The sequence below is a fragment of the Haliotis rufescens genome, unplaced genomic scaffold (genome assembly GCF_023055435.1).
Source record: "Haliotis rufescens isolate VD_foot unplaced genomic scaffold, xgHalRufe1.0.p SCAF_2, whole genome shotgun sequence".
Taxonomy (NCBI): Eukaryota; Metazoa; Mollusca; class Gastropoda; order Lepetellida; family Haliotidae; genus Haliotis; species Haliotis rufescens.
The window spans coordinates 20,218,862-20,239,257 of NW_025963890.1; the positions used below are offsets into that span (position 1 = coordinate 20,218,862).

Genomic DNA, 20,396 nt, shown 5'->3' on the forward strand with positions numbered 1-20,396 from the left:
TTTTATACACTTTTTAAACTTTCTGTATTAAAACCTTCACAAACACATTTAAAGAATATGTTGGCCTATATTCAAGAGGGGATCCAAACATTTAAGAATCATCAATTTTTATAGAAATTGGAAATAGTTATTGAGTTCTACTCAATACTAAACATTAAACTTATGGGCATAACAGTTATCAGCTAATTACAGAAATAGTAAAGTCTGGGAAATACTTAACATGATAAAGGTGTTGCAGTACACAGACATCCAGGAACCAGTCTGTCTTGTGTTTTCTAAGCTTTAAGTAACAAACAACTTATTATTGTGTGGAGCTTGGAGGATTCACCACAATCAGTGGCACACATTATTAAATGAATGTGTGTTTAGTTCTAAATCAATCAAACTGTAAACAAATCAAAAGTAAATTGAGAGGAAATTAAAAATAAAAGAGACAACCCCCACAAAAATCCTATTCGTTCCACAAAACGATCTTAGCTATGACGATGATAAACCTATGTTTAAGTATGGTTATGATCACCTAATGCTAAGATTACTTTGTGAAATGGGTCCCTGCTTCTTAATTAAGATAAAAGAGTATATTGTTTGATGTGCACACATCCAAGGTGAATATAAAAAAATTGCTAACGAACTTTGACCTATACATCTATCAGCCTGATTAATTCAGTGTTTGAATTCACAAAAACCTCAATAACTCCCAAATGCCCTTCTATAGCTAATCCAAGCCTGATTTCTGAAGATCCTTACTATCAAAAGGTCAGAAGAGGTGGAATGGTGGCACCATGGATGATGTATAGTACAACTCCTTTACAATAAAGTAGGACCCTCAAACCACACGTTAATTGACTCTTAGGCCACAAAGAAGCTCTAAATACATTTTGCGTTAATCATGTTCTTTTTGTACAACCCCCAAATGTCATCTTGTTTACCATTGCAGGATATTTTGGGAGAATTTGATGTCTTTTGAGTTCATAATGTAGCCAAAATAATCAGCAGATTTTTCAGTGATCAATAAACGGCTGTCATTTGCCATATGACATTCTTGGACATTTCCACACAGTGACATCAGTTTTGAAGAAAAGGTTATGAGGAAAGATCATATTTTCCATAACACTACCTTGAAAAGTCAAAAGATAAAATAGTTTGTTCATTTTCGTAACAGTACTCAGAAATACCACAATATTGACTACCGGTATATGGAAACTTGATTTGAGAAGTTTTACTAAATGAAAATTCGTACTAGTTTCAAATGTTCAATGAAACTTTTCAAATTCATGGTGGTTTTTAAGTGTCAATTTCCATATTGTTCAGCATTTATTTTTCCAAAATATTGGTAATTATTTCCTCAATATTAATGTACATCTATCTGATAAAGATATGTTTAATTCAATTTTCATGGACAATAATAGGACAATCACTTGATACTTCACTGTGACAGCATCCGAAACGAACATTTTAAACATCATAGGTATTATAAGGGTAAAACCTTTTTCAGTTTTATTTTCTTCCAATATTCTGAAATATTTTCACAAATATTGATAGATAGATACATAGATAGATAGATAGATAGATAGATAGATATAGAAATTTAATTAAGTCTTCATGGACAATGATAGAATTATCACTTGACGTTTCATTGTAACAGCAGCTGAAACAAACATTTTATATATAGATATATCATATATAATAGGAAGTTGACAAATTTTCATATTTTATGAATTAATTAATCTAAAACACTTAAACTCCTAAACTGTATGATAATTCTTAATTTATATAAATTTCTAAGTGATAACATAACGCTAATTAATTTTACTTAGATATTTTATTTGTCCCTTTAAAAATAGGCCCTATTTTTCTAGCAGCCTAACCGCACCTATTAACACTGACCTGTCCCAGTGGCTGAATATAAATCTGGGAATAGCAAACTGGAACTATTATAGCGACATCACAGACTTGTTTTGTCTGAGTTGGTGTCACCCATGATTGTTATTCATGTTTATGTGGGCAAGAACGTCACCAGGACCTATTTATGATAAAAATTGTCGTCACTTCTCTTTGTTGGCACGTGATAATTACTGTGATCTATTGCCGTCATCATACAGACAGGTGAAATTGACGATGTCCATCGTTGTTAATGTGCTCGCCCACCTGATTGGGGATGTTGGTACCTGTGAACAATTCCGATATCCCATATGCAATGTGACCCTTACCATTTCAGCGCTCACCCTGGGGGCGACGACGACCACTCGTTAAGAGTCTGGCGTGATACAGGCGGCAGATAGCATGGCCATGTTCATGAAATCAATAGCAGTTCCTTCTGATTCTGTTGTGTGGGCTTTATAGGGAAAATTGAGGCTGTATACCATTTCCTCTGTATCAGCTTTCAAGTACTGATACAAATCTATCAAGATAATTGATAAGAGTATATTGAGAACTGATAAATGTTTTAAGAGCTGATGAAATATATATTGAAATTAATTAATATATATCTTATGAACTGATACTAGTATCTCAAGTCCATACATGGAATAAATCATATATCAGGATATACCCATTTTTTTTTAAAAATCTGTTGAGATCTGATTAAAAATCAACTGAAAACTAACTTAGAATATCCTACACAGATGTAAATCTATTGTTACATGAGGTGAGGTGAGTTGAGGTGAGAAGATTTGTGCACTTATAGTAATGTGTGTGTGTGTGTGTGCGTGCGTGCGTGCGTGCGTGCGTGCGTGCGTGCGTGCGTCTGTGTGTGCGTGCGTGTGTGTCTGTGTGTCTGTAGCTGCTTGTACTAGTCCAGATTTATGCCAGATATCTTTTGCTAGGCCACTGAGATACCATGCCATTCTTTTAACATGAATACCCCACTCAGACACATTATACTGACTCTGAGCTGACCAGTCCTTGTTTTATGCCATTACTTTTGAGCACTAGGCAGGTAACAACAAGTACCATCTTTTGCCTCTCCACTCTCCTGGCTGACATTCTATCCACAAGACCATGGAGGCGGTCTAATGTTACATGATACAAATCTAGCAATGGTATATAAATCAAGTAATGGTGCATGTTATTATTGTACATGTTACTTCATATAAATTGTATGTTACATGATATATATCTTTTACATGTAACATGATATAAATTGTATGTTACATATGAATATATTAATGTTACATGATATTAAGCTATTGTTGCATATTATAGATCTGTTATTTGATATAAATCTTTTACATGTTGCATTATGTCAATCTATGAATGTTATATGATATAAAAATATCATATTTATAATGATAACTGTAACTGGAATAATCATGTTAAGTAAACTCGTATCTCAAATTTAAAGTTACCCCAGCATTTTTACTTGCTTTCCTCTCTGCTACTCCCTCCAGCAAAGTCTTCTTCACATAAAGCCAAAGGATAACATTCCCCCCTTCCCCGCAAAAACATGAATCCCCCAAAGGTGGATGTGTATATACAGCATCATACACAAGACATTTAGGTATTAAAGAGGCACATGCAGTAATATATATAGTCACTGATATGTTTATTTTAAAAAGATATTTCATTTTTTCTCCCGCCTGTCTTCAGTTTTGTTTGGATAAAAATCTGTAAAAGGCGTAATGAAAATCGTCTGAAAAGTAATTCATACCATTTTATAATAAGCAGGGCGTTATTGTTAAAGCAAGGAATAAATGACCAGTGTCTGAAGAATCTTTATGACTGAAAGTCCATATCACCTTACAGGATTTAAAAATACCAATAAATGCTCTTTCCCCATACTTCTTAATTAAATTTGCTGGATATAGAGCAGCTCAAAGGATTAACTGACTAAATCCTTCAGACGACATATTTGCCCTTAATGAAATTTGAAAGGGACAAAGAGGGAGGTGGGTCTCCAATTGCAGATTTTTGAAGATGAAAGGTTTTGGATCAAATTAAAAATATCTCAAGTAATGTAGTTACCATGATGAGCATTATTAAATCTTCAGCTGTTATAATATTTTTTTTATTATTTTAATATATAAAAAAGAAATTGAGTTGTTCCAAATATTTTTTTAAAATCATTAAAATAAATTCAAAAACAGTTTAAAAACCTCGAAAGTACTACAAACTGAAGCTGAGGTTAGATGCATACCTTTGTACCATCTCACATGAGTTAAGTTCATGTATTGCTCTCCAACTTTGATCAGCTGATAACATCTAATGTTGTCTGACATATTTTTCGCATCTCTGTATAATGAAACAATGCTTAAATGCTTAAGTGAGTGAGTGAGTTGGGTTTTACGCCGCTTTTAACAGTATTCCAGTTATATTACGCTGTGTCAGCTTAATGTGGGAGGAAAGCCCTAAGTGATGCAGGTCTCAGATGTTTACGACTTCGGTGAAACCCATGAGCACGGGTATGGTGCTGACAAACCTAGTAACATAATCGGGGCGAACCGGGATTCAAACTCACAATCATAGGTTTCTGGCGTGCCCAAGGGACGCAACTCTGCACAACGAGTCACGGCACCTTAGACAACTTGGCCACCCGTGCCCCCTAAATGCTTAAGGCTCAAACTGTGTAATTCAATGTTTCTCACACATGAAAGCTAACAAATATAGAAGAAGAAGAAGAAGATTTTATTATAGTGTCACCCGCTGTACATATAAATGACAAGGCAAGAATGTAAAAATGGCCTCTGAAACAACAAGTGGTATGACGCTGAAACTTGAAATTTATGAATCCAGGAGAAATGAGTCAGTATACTTGCATGCATGAACATTCCAGCTATATGACAGCTGTCTGTAAATAACCGAGCCTGGACCAGACAGTCCAGTGATTGACATCATGAGCATCGATCTATGCAAGTCAGTGAGTCCGACCACTTGATCCCATTAGTTGCATTTTACGAAAAGCATGGGTTGCTGAATGTAAATTTTAACCCAGATCTTCATGGGTGTGCGGTGCTACCATAGAGATAGGAGCGACAGAGATGGGGACATCACTCCCAAAACAAAGCTATTGTGGAGAAAGGGTCCAGGTTATTTGTTATGACAGAACACAGATATAATACACTAGTTAACAAAGAATGGATAACCACTAGAACAGCCAAGCTAACAAATGTCAGTTTGAGCAATATTCAAGCATTGACATGAGTGAGTCGTGTATGACATAATATGATAAACATTATGTTTGTGCAACAGGGCATGGAGTCTTCCCACAGATGACATCCTTGCTTGTTGACAGGCTCAACGTTTTTGGTGACAATGTGTCTGACCTCGGATCAGATGCTCCTTTGTTTGTATCTAATCACAGGACTGGACATTTTATGGTGCCCAATGGGGATCTGAGCATGTTCATATAAGATTTGAATAAAAAATCTGGAAGCGGCCCGGAATGTGCCTTCTGTTGATGGGGAGTATGTAGCACAGAGTAGAGTCATTCCATAGATAACATTCTTACCTTGTCAGCTTGCTGACTGGGTTAACCACTCATGTGAACAAGGCATCTGACCTCAGATCAGAAGGACATCGGAAATGTTCCGACCCTGCTGTGTGCCCTTTGACATTCCAATGTGTCTTGATAAACTAAAATTTCCAAAATCTCCTGGAGCTCCTTGAATGTGTCAGTTTTATTCCTATTTTGACTTGTGCCACATGTTCCCTTGTTTTTTTCAGGTAATCAGTTGACTTGCTTTTGCCCATCTTTGTGATGGGTGCCACTGGTGGAGCAAGATATGCTCACCTTTTTATAAACACCTGGTGTCATCACTATTTGTTTGATTTATAAACACATTCTCATGATGTGGTCAGAATCGTACTGTTGTCTTTGCTTTAAGCAGATATTTCTTATGAATATGGAGAAGGTTCTATCACTTTTGTTAGCCATTACATTTGGGGTAGGTGTTCTCATGTACTTACTCATATTTTTATAATTAGTCACACATTGTAATCCAGAAAGTTTTAAAACCCAAATATTAATTTAATGGTTTTTGGTTCATATTTTTACAGATTTCTTGTATAATATGGAACAAGTAATAAAATTAGTTATGATAATATTATTCAAAAACATTCTCAGCTCGTTGGTAGTATACAACCTTCACTCTCTGTCCATCATAAATCTAGGTGTACATGAAATATCCCAGTTGTCTCCTTGCCTCCCACTTGTTTAATCTCCATGAATGTCATCATATTACACTATAAGCACTGCCTTGTGAATTCATTCTATTTGATCAACAGTAACACCCACACCCAATCTAATGCATTTGAATCTGGAAATTTAAGACCTTCTGTTTATCTACATCAGATTGGACATCAACTGACAGCAAGGTAGTCTCCCTATCACCAGATGAAGACCACATATTAAATGAAGACATTTGTCCTTGTGTTGGAATTTGAACCTTGGTCTCCAGAACTGTTGTGTATCCTTCATTATTTGCTGCATCCTTGGTTGTCCAGGGTATTATACCTCCATTCTGCAAACCATGGACCCATTTGTCACTGTTCATTTCAGAAGTGATGTCACTGCCGCCATTTCTCTTGCAATCTTTGAAATCAACAACCAATCAGCACTGGTACAGTCCCACCCACCCAGTGCAAGATTCAACCTTGATACAGTCCCACCCACTCAGTGCAATATTCAGCCCTAGTACAGTCCCACCCACACAGTGCAATATTCAACCCTAGTACAATTCCAGCCACCCACTCAGTGCAATATTCAGCCCTGTAAAGTCCAAGCCACTCAGTGCAATATTCAGCCCTGTGAAGTCCAAGCCACTCAGTGCAATATTCAGCTCTAGTACAGTCCCAACCACTCAGTGCAATATTCAGCCCTGGTACAGTCCCACCCACTCAGTGCAATATTCAGCCCTGGTACAGTCCCACCCACTCAGTGCAATATTCAGCCCAAGTACAGTTCCAGCCACCCACTCAGTGCAAGATTCAGCCCTATTACAGTTCCAGCCACCCACTCAGTGCAATATTCAGCCCTAGTACAGTCCCACCCACTCAGTGCAATATTCAGCCCAAGTACAGTTCCAGCCACCCACTCAGTGCAAGATTCAGCCCTGTTACAGTTCCAGCCACCCACACAGTGCAATATTCAGCCCTAGTACAGTCCCACCCACTCAGTGCAATATTCAGCCCTAGTACAGTCCCACCCACACAGTGCAATATTCAGCCCTAGTACAGTCCCACCCACTCAGTGCAAGATTCAGCCCTGTTACAGTTCCAGCCACCCACTCAGTGCAATATTCAGCCCTAGTACAGTCCCACCCACTCAGTGCAATATTCAGCCCAAGTACAGTTCCAGCCACCCACTCAGTGCAAGAATCAGCCCTGGTAAAATCCAACCCAGGAACCCAGTGCAAGATTCAGCCCTAGTACATTTAATACCACCCACCCTGTGGAAGATTCAGCCCTAGTACAGTCCCACCCACTCAGTGCAATATTCAGCCCTAGTACAGTCCAACCCACCCACTCAGTGCAAGAATCAGCCCTGGTAAAATCCAACCCAGGAACCCAGTGCAAGATTCAGCCCTAGTACATTTAATACCACCCACCCTGTGGAAGATTCAGTACTGGTACAGTCCCACCCAACCAGTGCAAGATTCAACCCTGGTATAGTCCCACACACGCAGTGCAAGATTCAGCCCTAGTACAGTCCCAACCACTCAGTGCAATATACAGCCCTAGTACAGTTCCAGCCACCCACACAGTGCAATATTCAGCCCTGGTACAGTCCCACCCACTCACTGCAATATTCAGCCCTGGTACAGTCCCACCCACCCACTCACTGCAATATACAGCTCTAGTACAGTCCCAACCACTCAGTGCAATATACAGCCCTAGTACAGTTCCAGCCACCCACTCAGTGCAATATTAAGCCCTGGTACAGTCCCACCAACTCACTGCAAGATTCAGCCCAAGTACAGTCCCACCCACTCAGTGCAATATTCAGCCCTAGTACAGTCCCACCCACTCACTGCAAGATTCAGCCCTGGTACAGTCCCATCCACTCAGTGCAATATTCAGCCCTATTACGGTTCCAGCCACCCACACAGTGCAATATTCACCCGTGGTACAGTTCCACCCACTCCTTGCAATATTCAGCCCTAGTACAGTTCCAGCCACCCACACAGTGCAATATTCAGCCCTGGTACAGTCCCACCCACTCAGTGCAATATTCAGCCCAAGTACAGTTCCAGCCACCCACTCAGTGCAAGATTCAGCCCTGTTACAGTTCCAGCCACCCACACAGTGCAATATTCAGCCCTAGTACAGTCCCACCCACTCAGTGCAATATTCAGCCCTAGTACAGTCCCACCCACACAGTGCAATATTCAGCCCTAGTACAGTCCCACCCACTCAGTGCAAGATTCAGCCCTGTTACAGTTCCAGCCACCCACTCAGTGCAATATTCAGCCCTAGTACAGTCCCACCCACTCAGTGCAATATTCAGCCCAAGTACAGTTCCAGCCACCCACTCAGTGCAAGAATCAGCCCTGGTAAAATCCAACCCAGGAACCCAGTGCAAGATTCAGCCCTAGTACATTTAATACCACCCACCCTGTGGAAGATTCAGCCCTAGTACAGTCCCACCCACTCAGTGCAATATTCAGCCCTAGTACAGTCCAACCCACCCACTCAGTGCAAGAATCAGCCCTGGTAAAATCCAACCCAGGAACCCAGTGCAAGATTCAGCCCTAGTACATTTAATACCACCCACCCTGTGGAAGATTCAGTACTGGTACAGTCCCACCCAACCAGTGCAAGATTCAACCCTGGTATAGTCCCACACACGCAGTGCAAGATTCAGCCCTAGTACAGTCCCAACCACTCAGTGCAATATACAGCCCTAGTACAGTTCCAGCCACCCACACAGTGCAATATTCAGCCCTGGTACAGTCCCACCCACTCACTGCAATATTCAGCCCTGGTACAGTCCCACCCACCCACTCACTGCAATATACAGCTCTAGTACAGTCCCAACCACTCAGTGCAATATACAGCCCTAGTACAGTTCCAGCCACCCACTCAGTGCAATATTAAGCCCTGGTACAGTCCCACCAACTCACTGCAAGATTCAGCCCAAGTACAGTCCCACCCACTCAGTGCAATATTCAGCCCTAGTACAGTCCCACCCACTCACTGCAAGATTCAGCCCTGGTACAGTCCCATCCACTCAGTGCAATATTCAGCCCTATTACGGTTCCAGCCACCCACACAGTGCAATATTCACCCGTGGTACAGTTCCACCCACTCCTTGCAATATTCAGCCCTAGTACAGTTCCAGCCACCCACACAGTGCAATATTCAGCCCTGGTACAGTCCCACCCACTCATTGCGATATTCAGCCCTATTACAGTTCCAGCCACCCACTCAGTGCAAGATTGACTCCTAGTACAGTTCAACCCACCCACTCAGTGTAAGATTAAGCCCAAGTACAGTCCAACCCACCCACTCAGTGTAAGATTGACTCCAATACAGTCAAACCCACCCACTCAGTGCAAGATTCAGCCCTAGTACAGTCCAACCCACCCACTCAGTGTAAGATTGACTCCAATACAGTCCAACCCACCCACTCAGTGCAAGATTCAGCCCTAGTACAGTCCAACCCACCCACTGAGTGTAAGATTCAGCCCTAGTACAGTTCCAGCCACCCACTCAGTGTAAGATTAAGCCCAAGTACAGTCCAACCCACCCACTCAGTGTAAGATTGACTCCAATACAGTCCAACCCACCCACTCAGTGCAAGATTCAGCCCTAGTACAGTCAAACCCACCCACTGAGTGTAAGATTCAGCCCTAGTACAGTTCCAGCCACCCACTCAGTGTAAGATTGACTCCAATACAGTCCAACCCACCCACTCAGTGCAAGATTAAGCCCTAGTACAGTCCAACCCACCCACTGAGTGTAAGATTCAGCCCTAGTACAGTTCCAATCACCCACTCACTGCGATATTCAGCCCTATTACAGTTCCAGCCACCCACTCAGTGCAATATTCAGCCATAGTACAGTTCAACCCACCCACTCAGTGTAAGATTAAGCCCAAGTACAGTCCAACCCACCCACTCAGTGTAAGATTGACTCCAATACAGTCCAACCCACCCACTCAGTGCAAGATTCAGCCCTAGTACAGTCCAACCCACCCATTCAGTGTAAGATTGACTCCAATACAGTCCAACCCACCCACTCAGTGCAAGATTCAGCCCTAGTACAGTCCAACCCACCCACTGAGTGTAAGATTCAGCCCTAGTACAGTTCCAGCCACCCACTCAGTGTAAGATTAAGCCCAAGTACAGTCCAACCCACCCACTCAGTGTAAGATTGACTCCAATACAGTCCAACCCACCCACTCAGTGCAAGATTCAGCCCTAGTACAGTCAAACCCACCCACTGAGTGTAAGATTCAGCCCTAGTACAGTTCCAGCCACCCACTCAGTGTAAGATTGACTCCAATACAGTCCAACCCACCCACTCAGTGCAAGATTAAGCCCTAGTACAGTCCAACCCACCCACTGAGTGTAAGATTCAGCCCTAGTACAGTTCCAATCACCCACTCACTGCAATATTCAGCCCTATTACAGTTCCAGCCACCCACTCAGTGCAATAATCAGCCCTATTACAGTTCCAGCCACCCACTCAGTGCAATAATCAGCCCTGGTACAGTTCCAGCCACCAACACAGTGCAAGATTCAGCCCTAGTACAGTCCAACCCACCCACTCAGTGTAAGATTGACTCCAATACAGTCCAACCCACCCACTCAGTGCAAGATTTAGCTCTAGTACAGTCCAACCCACCCACTGAGTGTAAGATTCAGCCCTAGTACAGTTCTAGCCCAATATTCAGCCCTAGTACAGTTCCAGCCACCCACTCAGTGCAATATTCAGCCCTAGTACAGTTCCAGCCACCCATTGAGTGTAAGATTGACTCCAATACAGTCCAATCCACCCACTCAGTGCAAGATTAAGCCCTAGTACAGTCCAACCCACCCACTGAGTGTAAGATTCAGCCCTAGTACAGTCCAACCCACCCACTCAGTGTAAGATTGACTCCAATACAGTCCAACCCACCCACTCAGTGCAAGATTAAGCCCTAGAAACAGTCCAACCCACCCACTGAGTGTAAGATTCAGCCCAAGTACAGTTCAAACCACCCACTCAGTGTAAGATTCAGCCCTGGTACAGTCCCACCCACACAGTGCAATATTCAGCCCAAGTACAGTCCAACCCACCCACTCAGTGTAAGATTCAGCCCTAGTACAGTTCCAATCACCCACTCAGTGCAAGATTCAGTCTTTGTACAGTCCAACCCACCCACTCAGTTGAAGATTGACTCCTAGTACAGTTCCAATCACCCACTCAGTGCAAGATTGACTCCTAGTACAGTTCAAACCACCCACACAGTGCAATATTCAGCCAAAGGACAGTCCAACCCACCCACTCAGTGTAAGATTCAGCCCTAGTACAGTTCCAGCCACCCACTCAGTGTAAGATTCAGCCCTTGAACAGTCCCACCCACTCAGTGTAAGATTCAGCCCAAGTACAGTCCAACCCACCCACTCAGTGCAAGATTCAGCCCAAGTACAGTCCAACCCACCCACTCAGTTTAAGATTCAGCCCTAGTACAGTTCCAGCCACCCACTCAGTGTAAGATTCAGCCAAAGTACAGTCCAACCCACCCACTCAGTGCAAGATTCAGCCCAAGTACAGTTCAAACCACCCACTCAGTGTAAGATTCAGCCCTGGTAGAGTCCCACCCATACAGTGCAATATTCAGCCTACGTACAGTCCAACCCACCCACTCAGTGTAAGATTCAGCCCTAGTACAGTTCCAATCACCCACTCAGTGCAAGATGAAGCCCTGGTACAGTCCCACCGACTCAGTGCAATATTCAGCCCAAGTACAGTCCAACCCACCCACTCAGTGCAAGATTGACTCCTAGTACAGTTCAAACCACCCACTCAGTGTAAGATTCAGCCCAAGTACAGTCCAACCCACCCACTCAGTGTAAGATTCAGTCTTTGTACAGTCCAACCCACCCACTCAGTGGAAGATTGACTCCTAGTACAGTTCCAATCACCCACTCAGTGCAAGATTGACTCCTAGTACAGTTCAAACCACCCACACAGTGTAAGATTCAGCCCTGGTACAGTCCAACCCACCCACTCAGTGCAAGATTGACTCCAATACAGTCCAACCCACCCACTCAGTGCAAGATTCAGCCCAAGTACAGTTCAAACCACCCACTCAGTGTAAGATTCAGCCCTGGTACAGTCCCACCCACACAGTGCAATATTCAGCCCAAGTACAGTCCAACCCACCCACTCAGTGTAAGATTCAGCCCTAGTACAGTTCCAATCACCCGCTCAGTGCAAGATGAAGCCCTGGTACAGTCCAACCCACCCACTCAGTGTAAGATTCAGCCCTAGTACAGTTCCAATCACCCACTCAGTGCAAGATTCAGCCCTGGTACAGTCCAACCCACCCACTCAGTGCAAGATTGACTCCTAGTACAGTTCCAGCCACCCACTCAGTGCAAGATTCAGCCCTGGTACAGTCCAACCCACCCTCTCAGTGGAAGATTGACTCCCAGTACAGTTCCAGCCACCCACTCAGTGCAAGATTAAGCCCAAGTACAGTCCAACCCACCCACTCAGTGTAAGATTCAGCCCTAGTACAGTTCCAATCATCCACTCAGTGGAAGTTTGACTCCTAGTACAGTTCCAGCCACCAACTCAGTGTAAGATTCAGCCCTGGTACAGTCCCACCACTCAGTGCAAGATTCAGCCCAAGTACAGACCAACCCACCCACTCAGCGTAAGATTCAGCCCTAGTACAGTCCCACCCACACAGTGCAATATTCAGCCCAAGTACAGTCCAACCCACCCACTCAGTGTAAGATTCAGCCCTAGTACAGTTCCAATCACCCACTCAGTGTAATATTCAGCCCTAGTACAGTTCCAGCCACCTACTCAGTGCAAGATTGACTCCTAGTACAGTTCAAACCACCCACTCAGTTTAAGATTAAGCCCTGGTACAGTCCCTTCCACTCAGTGTAATATTCAGCCCTAGTACAGTTCCAGCCACCTACTCAGTGCAAGATTGACTCCTAGTACAGTTCAAACCACCCACTCAGTTTAAGATTAAGCCCTGGTACAGTCCCTTCCACTCAGTGTAATATTCAGCCCTAGTACAGTCCAACCCACCCACTCAGTGCAAGGTTCAGCCCTAGTACAGTTCCAGCCACCCACTCAGTGCAATATTCAGCCCTAGTACAGTTCCAGCCACCCACTCAGTGCAAGCTTCAGCCCTAGTACAGTCCAACCCACCCACTCAGTGCAAGATTAAGCCCAAGTACAGTCCAACCCACCCACTCAGTGTAAGATTCAGCCAAAGTACAGTCCAACCCACCCACTCAGTGTAAGATTCAGCCCTAGTACAGTTCCAATCACCCACTCAGTGCAAGATTGACTCCTAGTACAGTTCCAGTCAATCAGTGTAAGATTGACTCCTAGTACAGTTCAAACCACCCACACAGTGCAATATTCAGCCCTGGTACAGTCCAACCCACCCACTCAGTGTAAGATTCAGCCCTAGTACAGTTCCAATCACCCACTCAGTGCAAGATTGACTCCTAGTACAGTTCCAGTCACTCAGTGTAAGATTGACTCCTAGTACAGTTCAAACCACCCACTCAGTGCAAGATTGACTCCTAGTAAAGTTCAAACCACCCACTCAGTGTAAGATTCAGCCCTGGTACAGTCCCACCCACTCAGTGTAAGATTCAGCCCTAGTACAGTTCCAATCACCCACTCAGTGCAAGATTCAGTCTTTGTACAGTCCAACCGACCCACTCAGTGCAAGCTTCAGCCCTAGTACAGTTCCAATCACCCACTCAGTGCAAGATTCAGCCCTGGTAGAGTCCAACCCACCCACTCAATGGAAGATTGACTCCTAGTACAGTTCCAGTCACCCACTCAGTGCAAGATTGACTCCTCGTACAGTTCAAACCACCCACACAGTGCAATATTCAGCCCAAGTACAGTCAAACCCACCCACTCAGTTTAAGATTCAGCCCTAGTACAGTTCCAGCCACCCACTCAGTGTAAGATTCAGCCCAAGTACAGTCCAACCCACCCACTCAGTGCAAGATTCAGCCCAAGTACAGTCCAACACACCCACTCAGTGCAAGATTGACACCTAGTACAGTTCAAACCACCCACTCAGTGCAATATTCAGCCCAAGAACAGTCCAACCCACCCACTCAGTGTAAGATTCAGCCCTAGTACAGTTCCAATCACCCGCTCAGTGCAAGATTCAGCCCTGGTACAGTCCAACCCACCCACTCAGTGGAAGATTGACTCCTAGTACAGTTCCAGCCACCAACTCAGTGTAAGATTCAGCCCTGGTACAGTCCCACCCACTCAGTGCAAGATTCAGCCAAAGTACAGACCAACCCACCCACTCAGCGTAAGATTCAGCCCTAGTACAGTTCCAATCACCCACTCAGTGCAAGATTCAGTCTTTGTACAGTCCAACCCACCCACTCAGTGCAAGATTCAGCCCTAGTACAGTTCCAATCACCCAATCAGTGCAAGATTCAGCCCTAGTACAGCACAACCCACCCACTCAGTGTAAGATTCAGCCCTAGTACAGTTCCATTCACCCACTCAGTGCAAGATTGACTCCTAGTACAGTTCCAGCCACCAACTCAGTGTAAGATTCAGCCCTGGTACAGTCCCACCCACACAGTGCAAGATTCAGCCCAAGTACAGACCAACCCACCCACTCAGCATAAGATTCAGGACTAGTACAGTTCCAATCACCCACTCGTGCAAGATTCAGTCTTTGTACAGTCCAACCCACCCACTCAGTGCAAGATTCAGCCCTAGTACAGTTCCAATCACCCACTCAGTGCAAGATTCAGCCCTGGTACAGTCCAACCCTTCCACTCAGTGGAAGATTGACTCCTAGTGCAGTTCCAGCCACTACCTCAGTGCAAGATTAAGCCCAAGTACAGTCCAACCCACCCACTCAGTGTAAGATTCAGCCCTAGTACAGTTCCATTCACCCACTCAGTGCAAGATTGACTCCTAGTACAGTTCCAGCCACCAACTCAGTGTAAGATTCAGCCCTGGTACAGTCCCACCCACACAGTGCAAGATTCAGCCCAAGTACAGACCAACCCACCCACTCAGCATAAGATTCAGGACTAGTACAGTTCCAATCACCCACTCGTGCAAGATTCAGTCTTTGTACAGTCCAACCCACCCACTCAGTGCAAGATTCAGCCCTAGTACAGTTCCAATCACCCACTCAGTGCAAGATTCAGCCCTGGTACAGTCCAACCCTTCCACTCAGTGGAAGATTGACTCCTAGTGCAGTTCCAGCCACTACCTCAGTGCAAGATTAAGCCCAAGTACAGTCCAACCCACCCACTCAGTGTAAGATTCAGCCCTAGTACAGTTCCATTCACCCACTCAGTGCAAGATTGACTCCTAGTACAGTTCCAGCCACCAACTCAGTGTAAGATTCAGCCCTGGTACAGTCCCACCCACTCAGTGCAAGATTCAGCCCAAGTACAGTCCAACCAACCCACTCAGTGTAAGATTCAGCCCGAGTACAGTTCCATTCACCCACTCAGTGCAAGATTGACTCCTAGTACAGTTACAGCCACCAACTCAGTGTAAGATTCAGCCCTGGTACAGTCCCACCCACTCAGTGCAAGATTCAGCCCAAGTACAGTCCAACCAACCCACTCAGTGTAAGATTCAGCCCTAGTACAGTTCCAATCACCCACTCAGTGCAAGATTCAGTCTTTGTACAGTCCAACCCACCAGCTCAGTGCAAGATTCAGCCCTAGTACAGTCCCACCCACCGAGTGCAAGATTCAGCCCAAGTACAGTTCACGCCACCCACTCAGTTCAAGATTCAACCCTTGTACAGTCCAACCCACCCACTCAGTGCAAGATTCAGCCCTAGTACAGTCCCACCCACTCAGTGCAAAATTCAGCCCAAGTACAGTCCAACCCACCCACTCAGTGTAAGATTCAGCCCTAGTACAGTTCCAATCACCCACTCAGTGCAAGATTCAGTCTTTGTACAGTCCAACCCACCAGCTCAGTGCAAGATTCAGCCCTAGTACAGTCCCACCCACCGAGTGCAAGATTCAGCCCGAGTACAGTTCACGCCACACACTCAGTTCAAGATTCAACCCTTGTACAGTCCAACCCACCCACTCAGTGCAAGATTCAGCCCTAGTACAGTTCCAATCACCCACTCAGTGCAAGATTCAGCCCTGGTACAGCACAACCCACCCACTCAGTGTAAGATTCAGCCCTAGTACAGTTCCAATCACCCACTCAGTGCAAGATTCAGTCTTTGTACAGTCCAACCCACCAGCTCAGTGCAAGATTCAGCCCTAGTACAGTCCCACCCACCGAGTGCAAGATTCAGCCCGAGTACAGTTCACGCCACCCACTCAGTTCAAGATTCAACCCTTGTACAGTCCAACCCACCCACTCAGTGCAAGATTCAGCCCTAGTACAGTCCCACCCACTCAGTGCAAGATTCAGCCCAAGTTCAGTCCAACCAACCCACTCAGTGTAAGATTCAGCCCTAGTACAGTTCCAATCACCCACTCAGTGCAAGATTCAGTCTTTGTACAGTCCAACCCACCAGCTCAGTGCAAGATTCAGCCCTAGTACAGTCCCACCCACCGAGTGCAAGATTCAGCCCAAGTACAGTTCACGCCACCCACTCAGTTCAAGATTCAACCCTTGTACAGTCCAACCCACCCACTCAGTGCAAGATTCAGCCCTAGTACAGTCCCACCCACCGAGTGCAAGATTCAGCCCTTTTAAGTTTGTACATTATCATGTTTTAATCTATGTCTCTCTATTGACCCTGATAAAAAATATTTTTTAAACTTTGACATTTGAGTAAGTGAGTGTGGTTTAACACCACTTTGAACAGTATTCCAGTAACATCATGGCGTGTCAGCTTAATGTGGGAGGAAAGCCCGAAGTAATGCAGGTCTCAGACATCTACCACATAGTTGAAACCCATGAGCAAGGGTATTATGCTGACAAACCTAGAAACAAAATGGGGGCGAACCTTGATTCAAACCCACGATCATAGGTTTCTGGCATGCCCAAGGGAATTGCAGTGCCTGAGATGACTGGGACACCCGTGCCACTTCAACACTTGAACATAAACTAACACATATGTCATCAACATTTGCTTGGTAATGAAAACCAGACGATCATGAAATTTTATTAGAAAAGTGTATAAAACATACATTTATTGCTGTGAAATAGCGGTATAGGTTCTACATATGATACAGAAGTTGAAACATAATATTCATGTCAAGGCCTATCCCGGAAGGTCCAATCCAAACTGACATACTTTCATTTCAGCTCTTGGGTGAGTGAGTGAGTGAGTGAGTGAATGAGTGAGTGAGTGAGTATGGTTTTACGCCGCTTTTAGCAATATTCCAGCAATATCACGGCGGGGGACACCAGAAATGGGCTTCACACATTGTACCCATGTCGGGAATCGAACCTGGGTCTTCAGTTCTTGGGATGGGAATTCTGACATCAAAACACTTTTACACTAAAAACAATGAATATACATGCACAACACCTTTAAACAAATACTACACATTACATCATTGTTCAATATTGTGGTCTTTATGATACACTCTTGTGAATTGTTTGCATTCAATATGGCAGTATTATCTAAAAATATAAACTTTATACAACTGAATTATGCTGTATGTTACATTATTGCTAGACCCTTGGTTTAGTCTGTATTAGTAAAGATTAAAGCTACCAGCTTCCACCATTCATGTCAGCAATACATCCTCTATGTAGTGTCAGAAGAGTTATCTCCCTTACACCAAAGCAGCCATCAATAATTGAATATTTTGTTCCTCCTTTTACAGATTCCGATCAGTATTCCAAAAACACGGGAATTAGTTAAGAATGGTTATACAAGTTTGATGTTATGTTTCATTCGCAAATTGCATCTATTGAATTTGGGTTTTATGATTTGTGGACAATGTAAAAGAGATTACACTTCCTAAAATATATGCCATAGTTGGTTTTTACAAACCTCCTCCGTGTTTGTATGTGTATTTATGACTCTAATGAAGACCATTCCTGAAGTGGTTCATATTTTCTCATATTTTCTGATGTGACCTTTGTCGATTCAGTCTTATACAACATATCCTACCATACCCTTTACATAGCTCCTGTCTAGGTAAACATAGCGTTGGTCCTTGATATCAAATGAAAACAAATAGAAAACTGCACAAAGTTTATTTGTGAAGTAAAACACTCACCAAAATTAACATAAGCAGAAAAGAAATATATTATTTGTATAGCCAAAAAGGCCTTTCCAGGTGTCGACATGACTCCATGTTTATTTACATTCATAATTGAGCACCAAAAACTGGATGTGGTATTTTTAACACATTTCTTTGCTGCTGCATATTGGTGAAAAGCTCTATGCTACCTGCACAAACTAGCACTGGAACTAGACTCCCCTGTCTCCAGTGTTCCCTCCCTGTCATTACCCAGCTGGGAAATGATGCGTCCGAATGTTAGTGGGTTAGTTGTGTGATCTGATTGTTCAAGCCTTAAGTAGTCTATGGATATTAGGGCTAAAACTATTGGGACTATCACAACAGCTATAGCATTAGGGACCTACCATTCAGATTCTTATTCTGGTTTTGTTGTTCTTTTACTTAAATTGTTCCATCTAATACTGGAAAGAAATCATTTTGCCTAATCTTTTACAAAAAACAACTGATCGCTGGATATTATAGATGTCCTGCAAAAATTGATTGTTGAAAAAATTGGTTGCTCATCCTTTCAGAGATGGATGTCTTGAAGTAGTGAGGGTATATTAGTGGTCAGTGCCCTCATCAGTAACAGTATCATGAATACTTACAACACATTACGTAATGCATAGTCTGGAACAAACTTTGAGAAGTAATATCAGGTTGTATTTCATCATTGTAGTTTTCTGCAGATTACATATATTTATGTACAGTATAAATTTCTATATTTTCATGCATTTCTCCAAGAATATATGGCAGTGTTTATGTCTTTTGAAATTATTTAACTGTTTTAAGCAAATGAACATGTGTGACAAAAAGAGATAAATAGTGGGTCAAGTCATGCTTATTTAAATCAGATCCTCACATTAGTTGAACTTACTAATAAGTAAATCTGCATCCAGGCATATCAGATTTCTGTATCTCAAAAACAAACATAAATGGATAGTTCTGAATGGAAAATAATAAAGACATTAATTAGATTGACCCCCACATTACATTCATAGCAGTATATCTGTTTTACTAATAAGTATCTTAAAAACAAACATATATCGCCTGTTTCAAATGGAAAATAATTATGATATTCATGAGCTTGACTCTGCATAACATTCATTACAGCATATCTGAATTCCATATCTCAAAAACAAACATAAATGTATAGTTCCAAATGGAAAATAATAAAACACTACATTGCCAGCTCTGTGGTTTATGAGTAATACAGTGATGTCAAATTTGATATTTCAATTGGACATAAACATAATCCTTAGAATTGATAGGTGAGACAGAATAAAAAAATAAAAACCTTTTATCTCAAATTCTTACCATAAAAGGTTATTTTATTTTAACATGGTGGTACAGAATTAAATACCTTTTTCCAAAACGTCTTACCAATTTCTTTTTTCATCGAATGTTATTTCTTTACATACGTGTGTTCATTTGAAAGGCAGCGTTATCAAGTCCCTGCTTTTCAATATTAGGGTATATTTTGGTTATGTCTGTGCCCTTGACATCCCCATTGGCGGGCTTGTCACTTGAGTCACTCTCCATGTCCGTATACGCTTGCAAATCCCCATCCACATCGGGGATGTTGGCAAATGTGTGCCTGAAGATATGTCCTAATATGCCTGCCCCAAAGGAATCTCCCAGCACGTTGATGGCTGTTCTGAATCTGTCCCTGTGAAATAGTATTAGAAATCATGTAATGTACACTCAAGTACAGTTTCTGTCATTTGTTTGTAATTGTCTGAGGTAGGGAGAGAGATTGGATTAACACTGCTTTGAACAGTATTTTATTTAGTTGGCTGTGGGAGAAAACCTAAAGTGTTACATATCTCAAAATTTAACACTTTGGTGGAACTCTGATTTCAGAATACGATTATCAAACATTTATATCTGAGGATATACCATTAAAGGTCATATCAAGAACGATGGTTTGTGAACTTTGACCAAACAATGAAATTACTAACAAGAAGTTGACACTTGCAAATTGGAAAGCAGCTTTCTAGAGCTTTGCAGCACTAGTTTCAAACTGGCAGGTTCCATTCAAGACTAGTTTTGAAAAATATT

The 20,396-nt window shown here is 43.0% G+C and overlaps 1 protein-coding gene and 1 long non-coding RNA gene across 2 annotated transcripts in view; one reads left to right on the plus strand and one right to left on the minus strand.

Annotated features, from left to right (window-relative positions):
- The window catches only part of LOC124138836, a 128,237-nt gene that overhangs the window by 106,104 nt on the left and 1,737 nt on the right, over positions 1-20,396 (plus strand). The window lies entirely within an intron of this gene.
- Positions 17,251-20,396, minus strand: part of LOC124138834 (excitatory amino acid transporter 1-like) — a 34,722-nt gene continuing 31,576 nt past the window's right edge. The window contains exon 9 of the mRNA XM_046505715.2: positions 17,251-20,004. Coding sequence (XP_046361671.2) covers positions 19,749-20,004 — 256 coding nt within the window. The 3' untranslated portion in view covers positions 17,251-19,748. The remainder of the gene's footprint in view (positions 20,005-20,396) is intronic.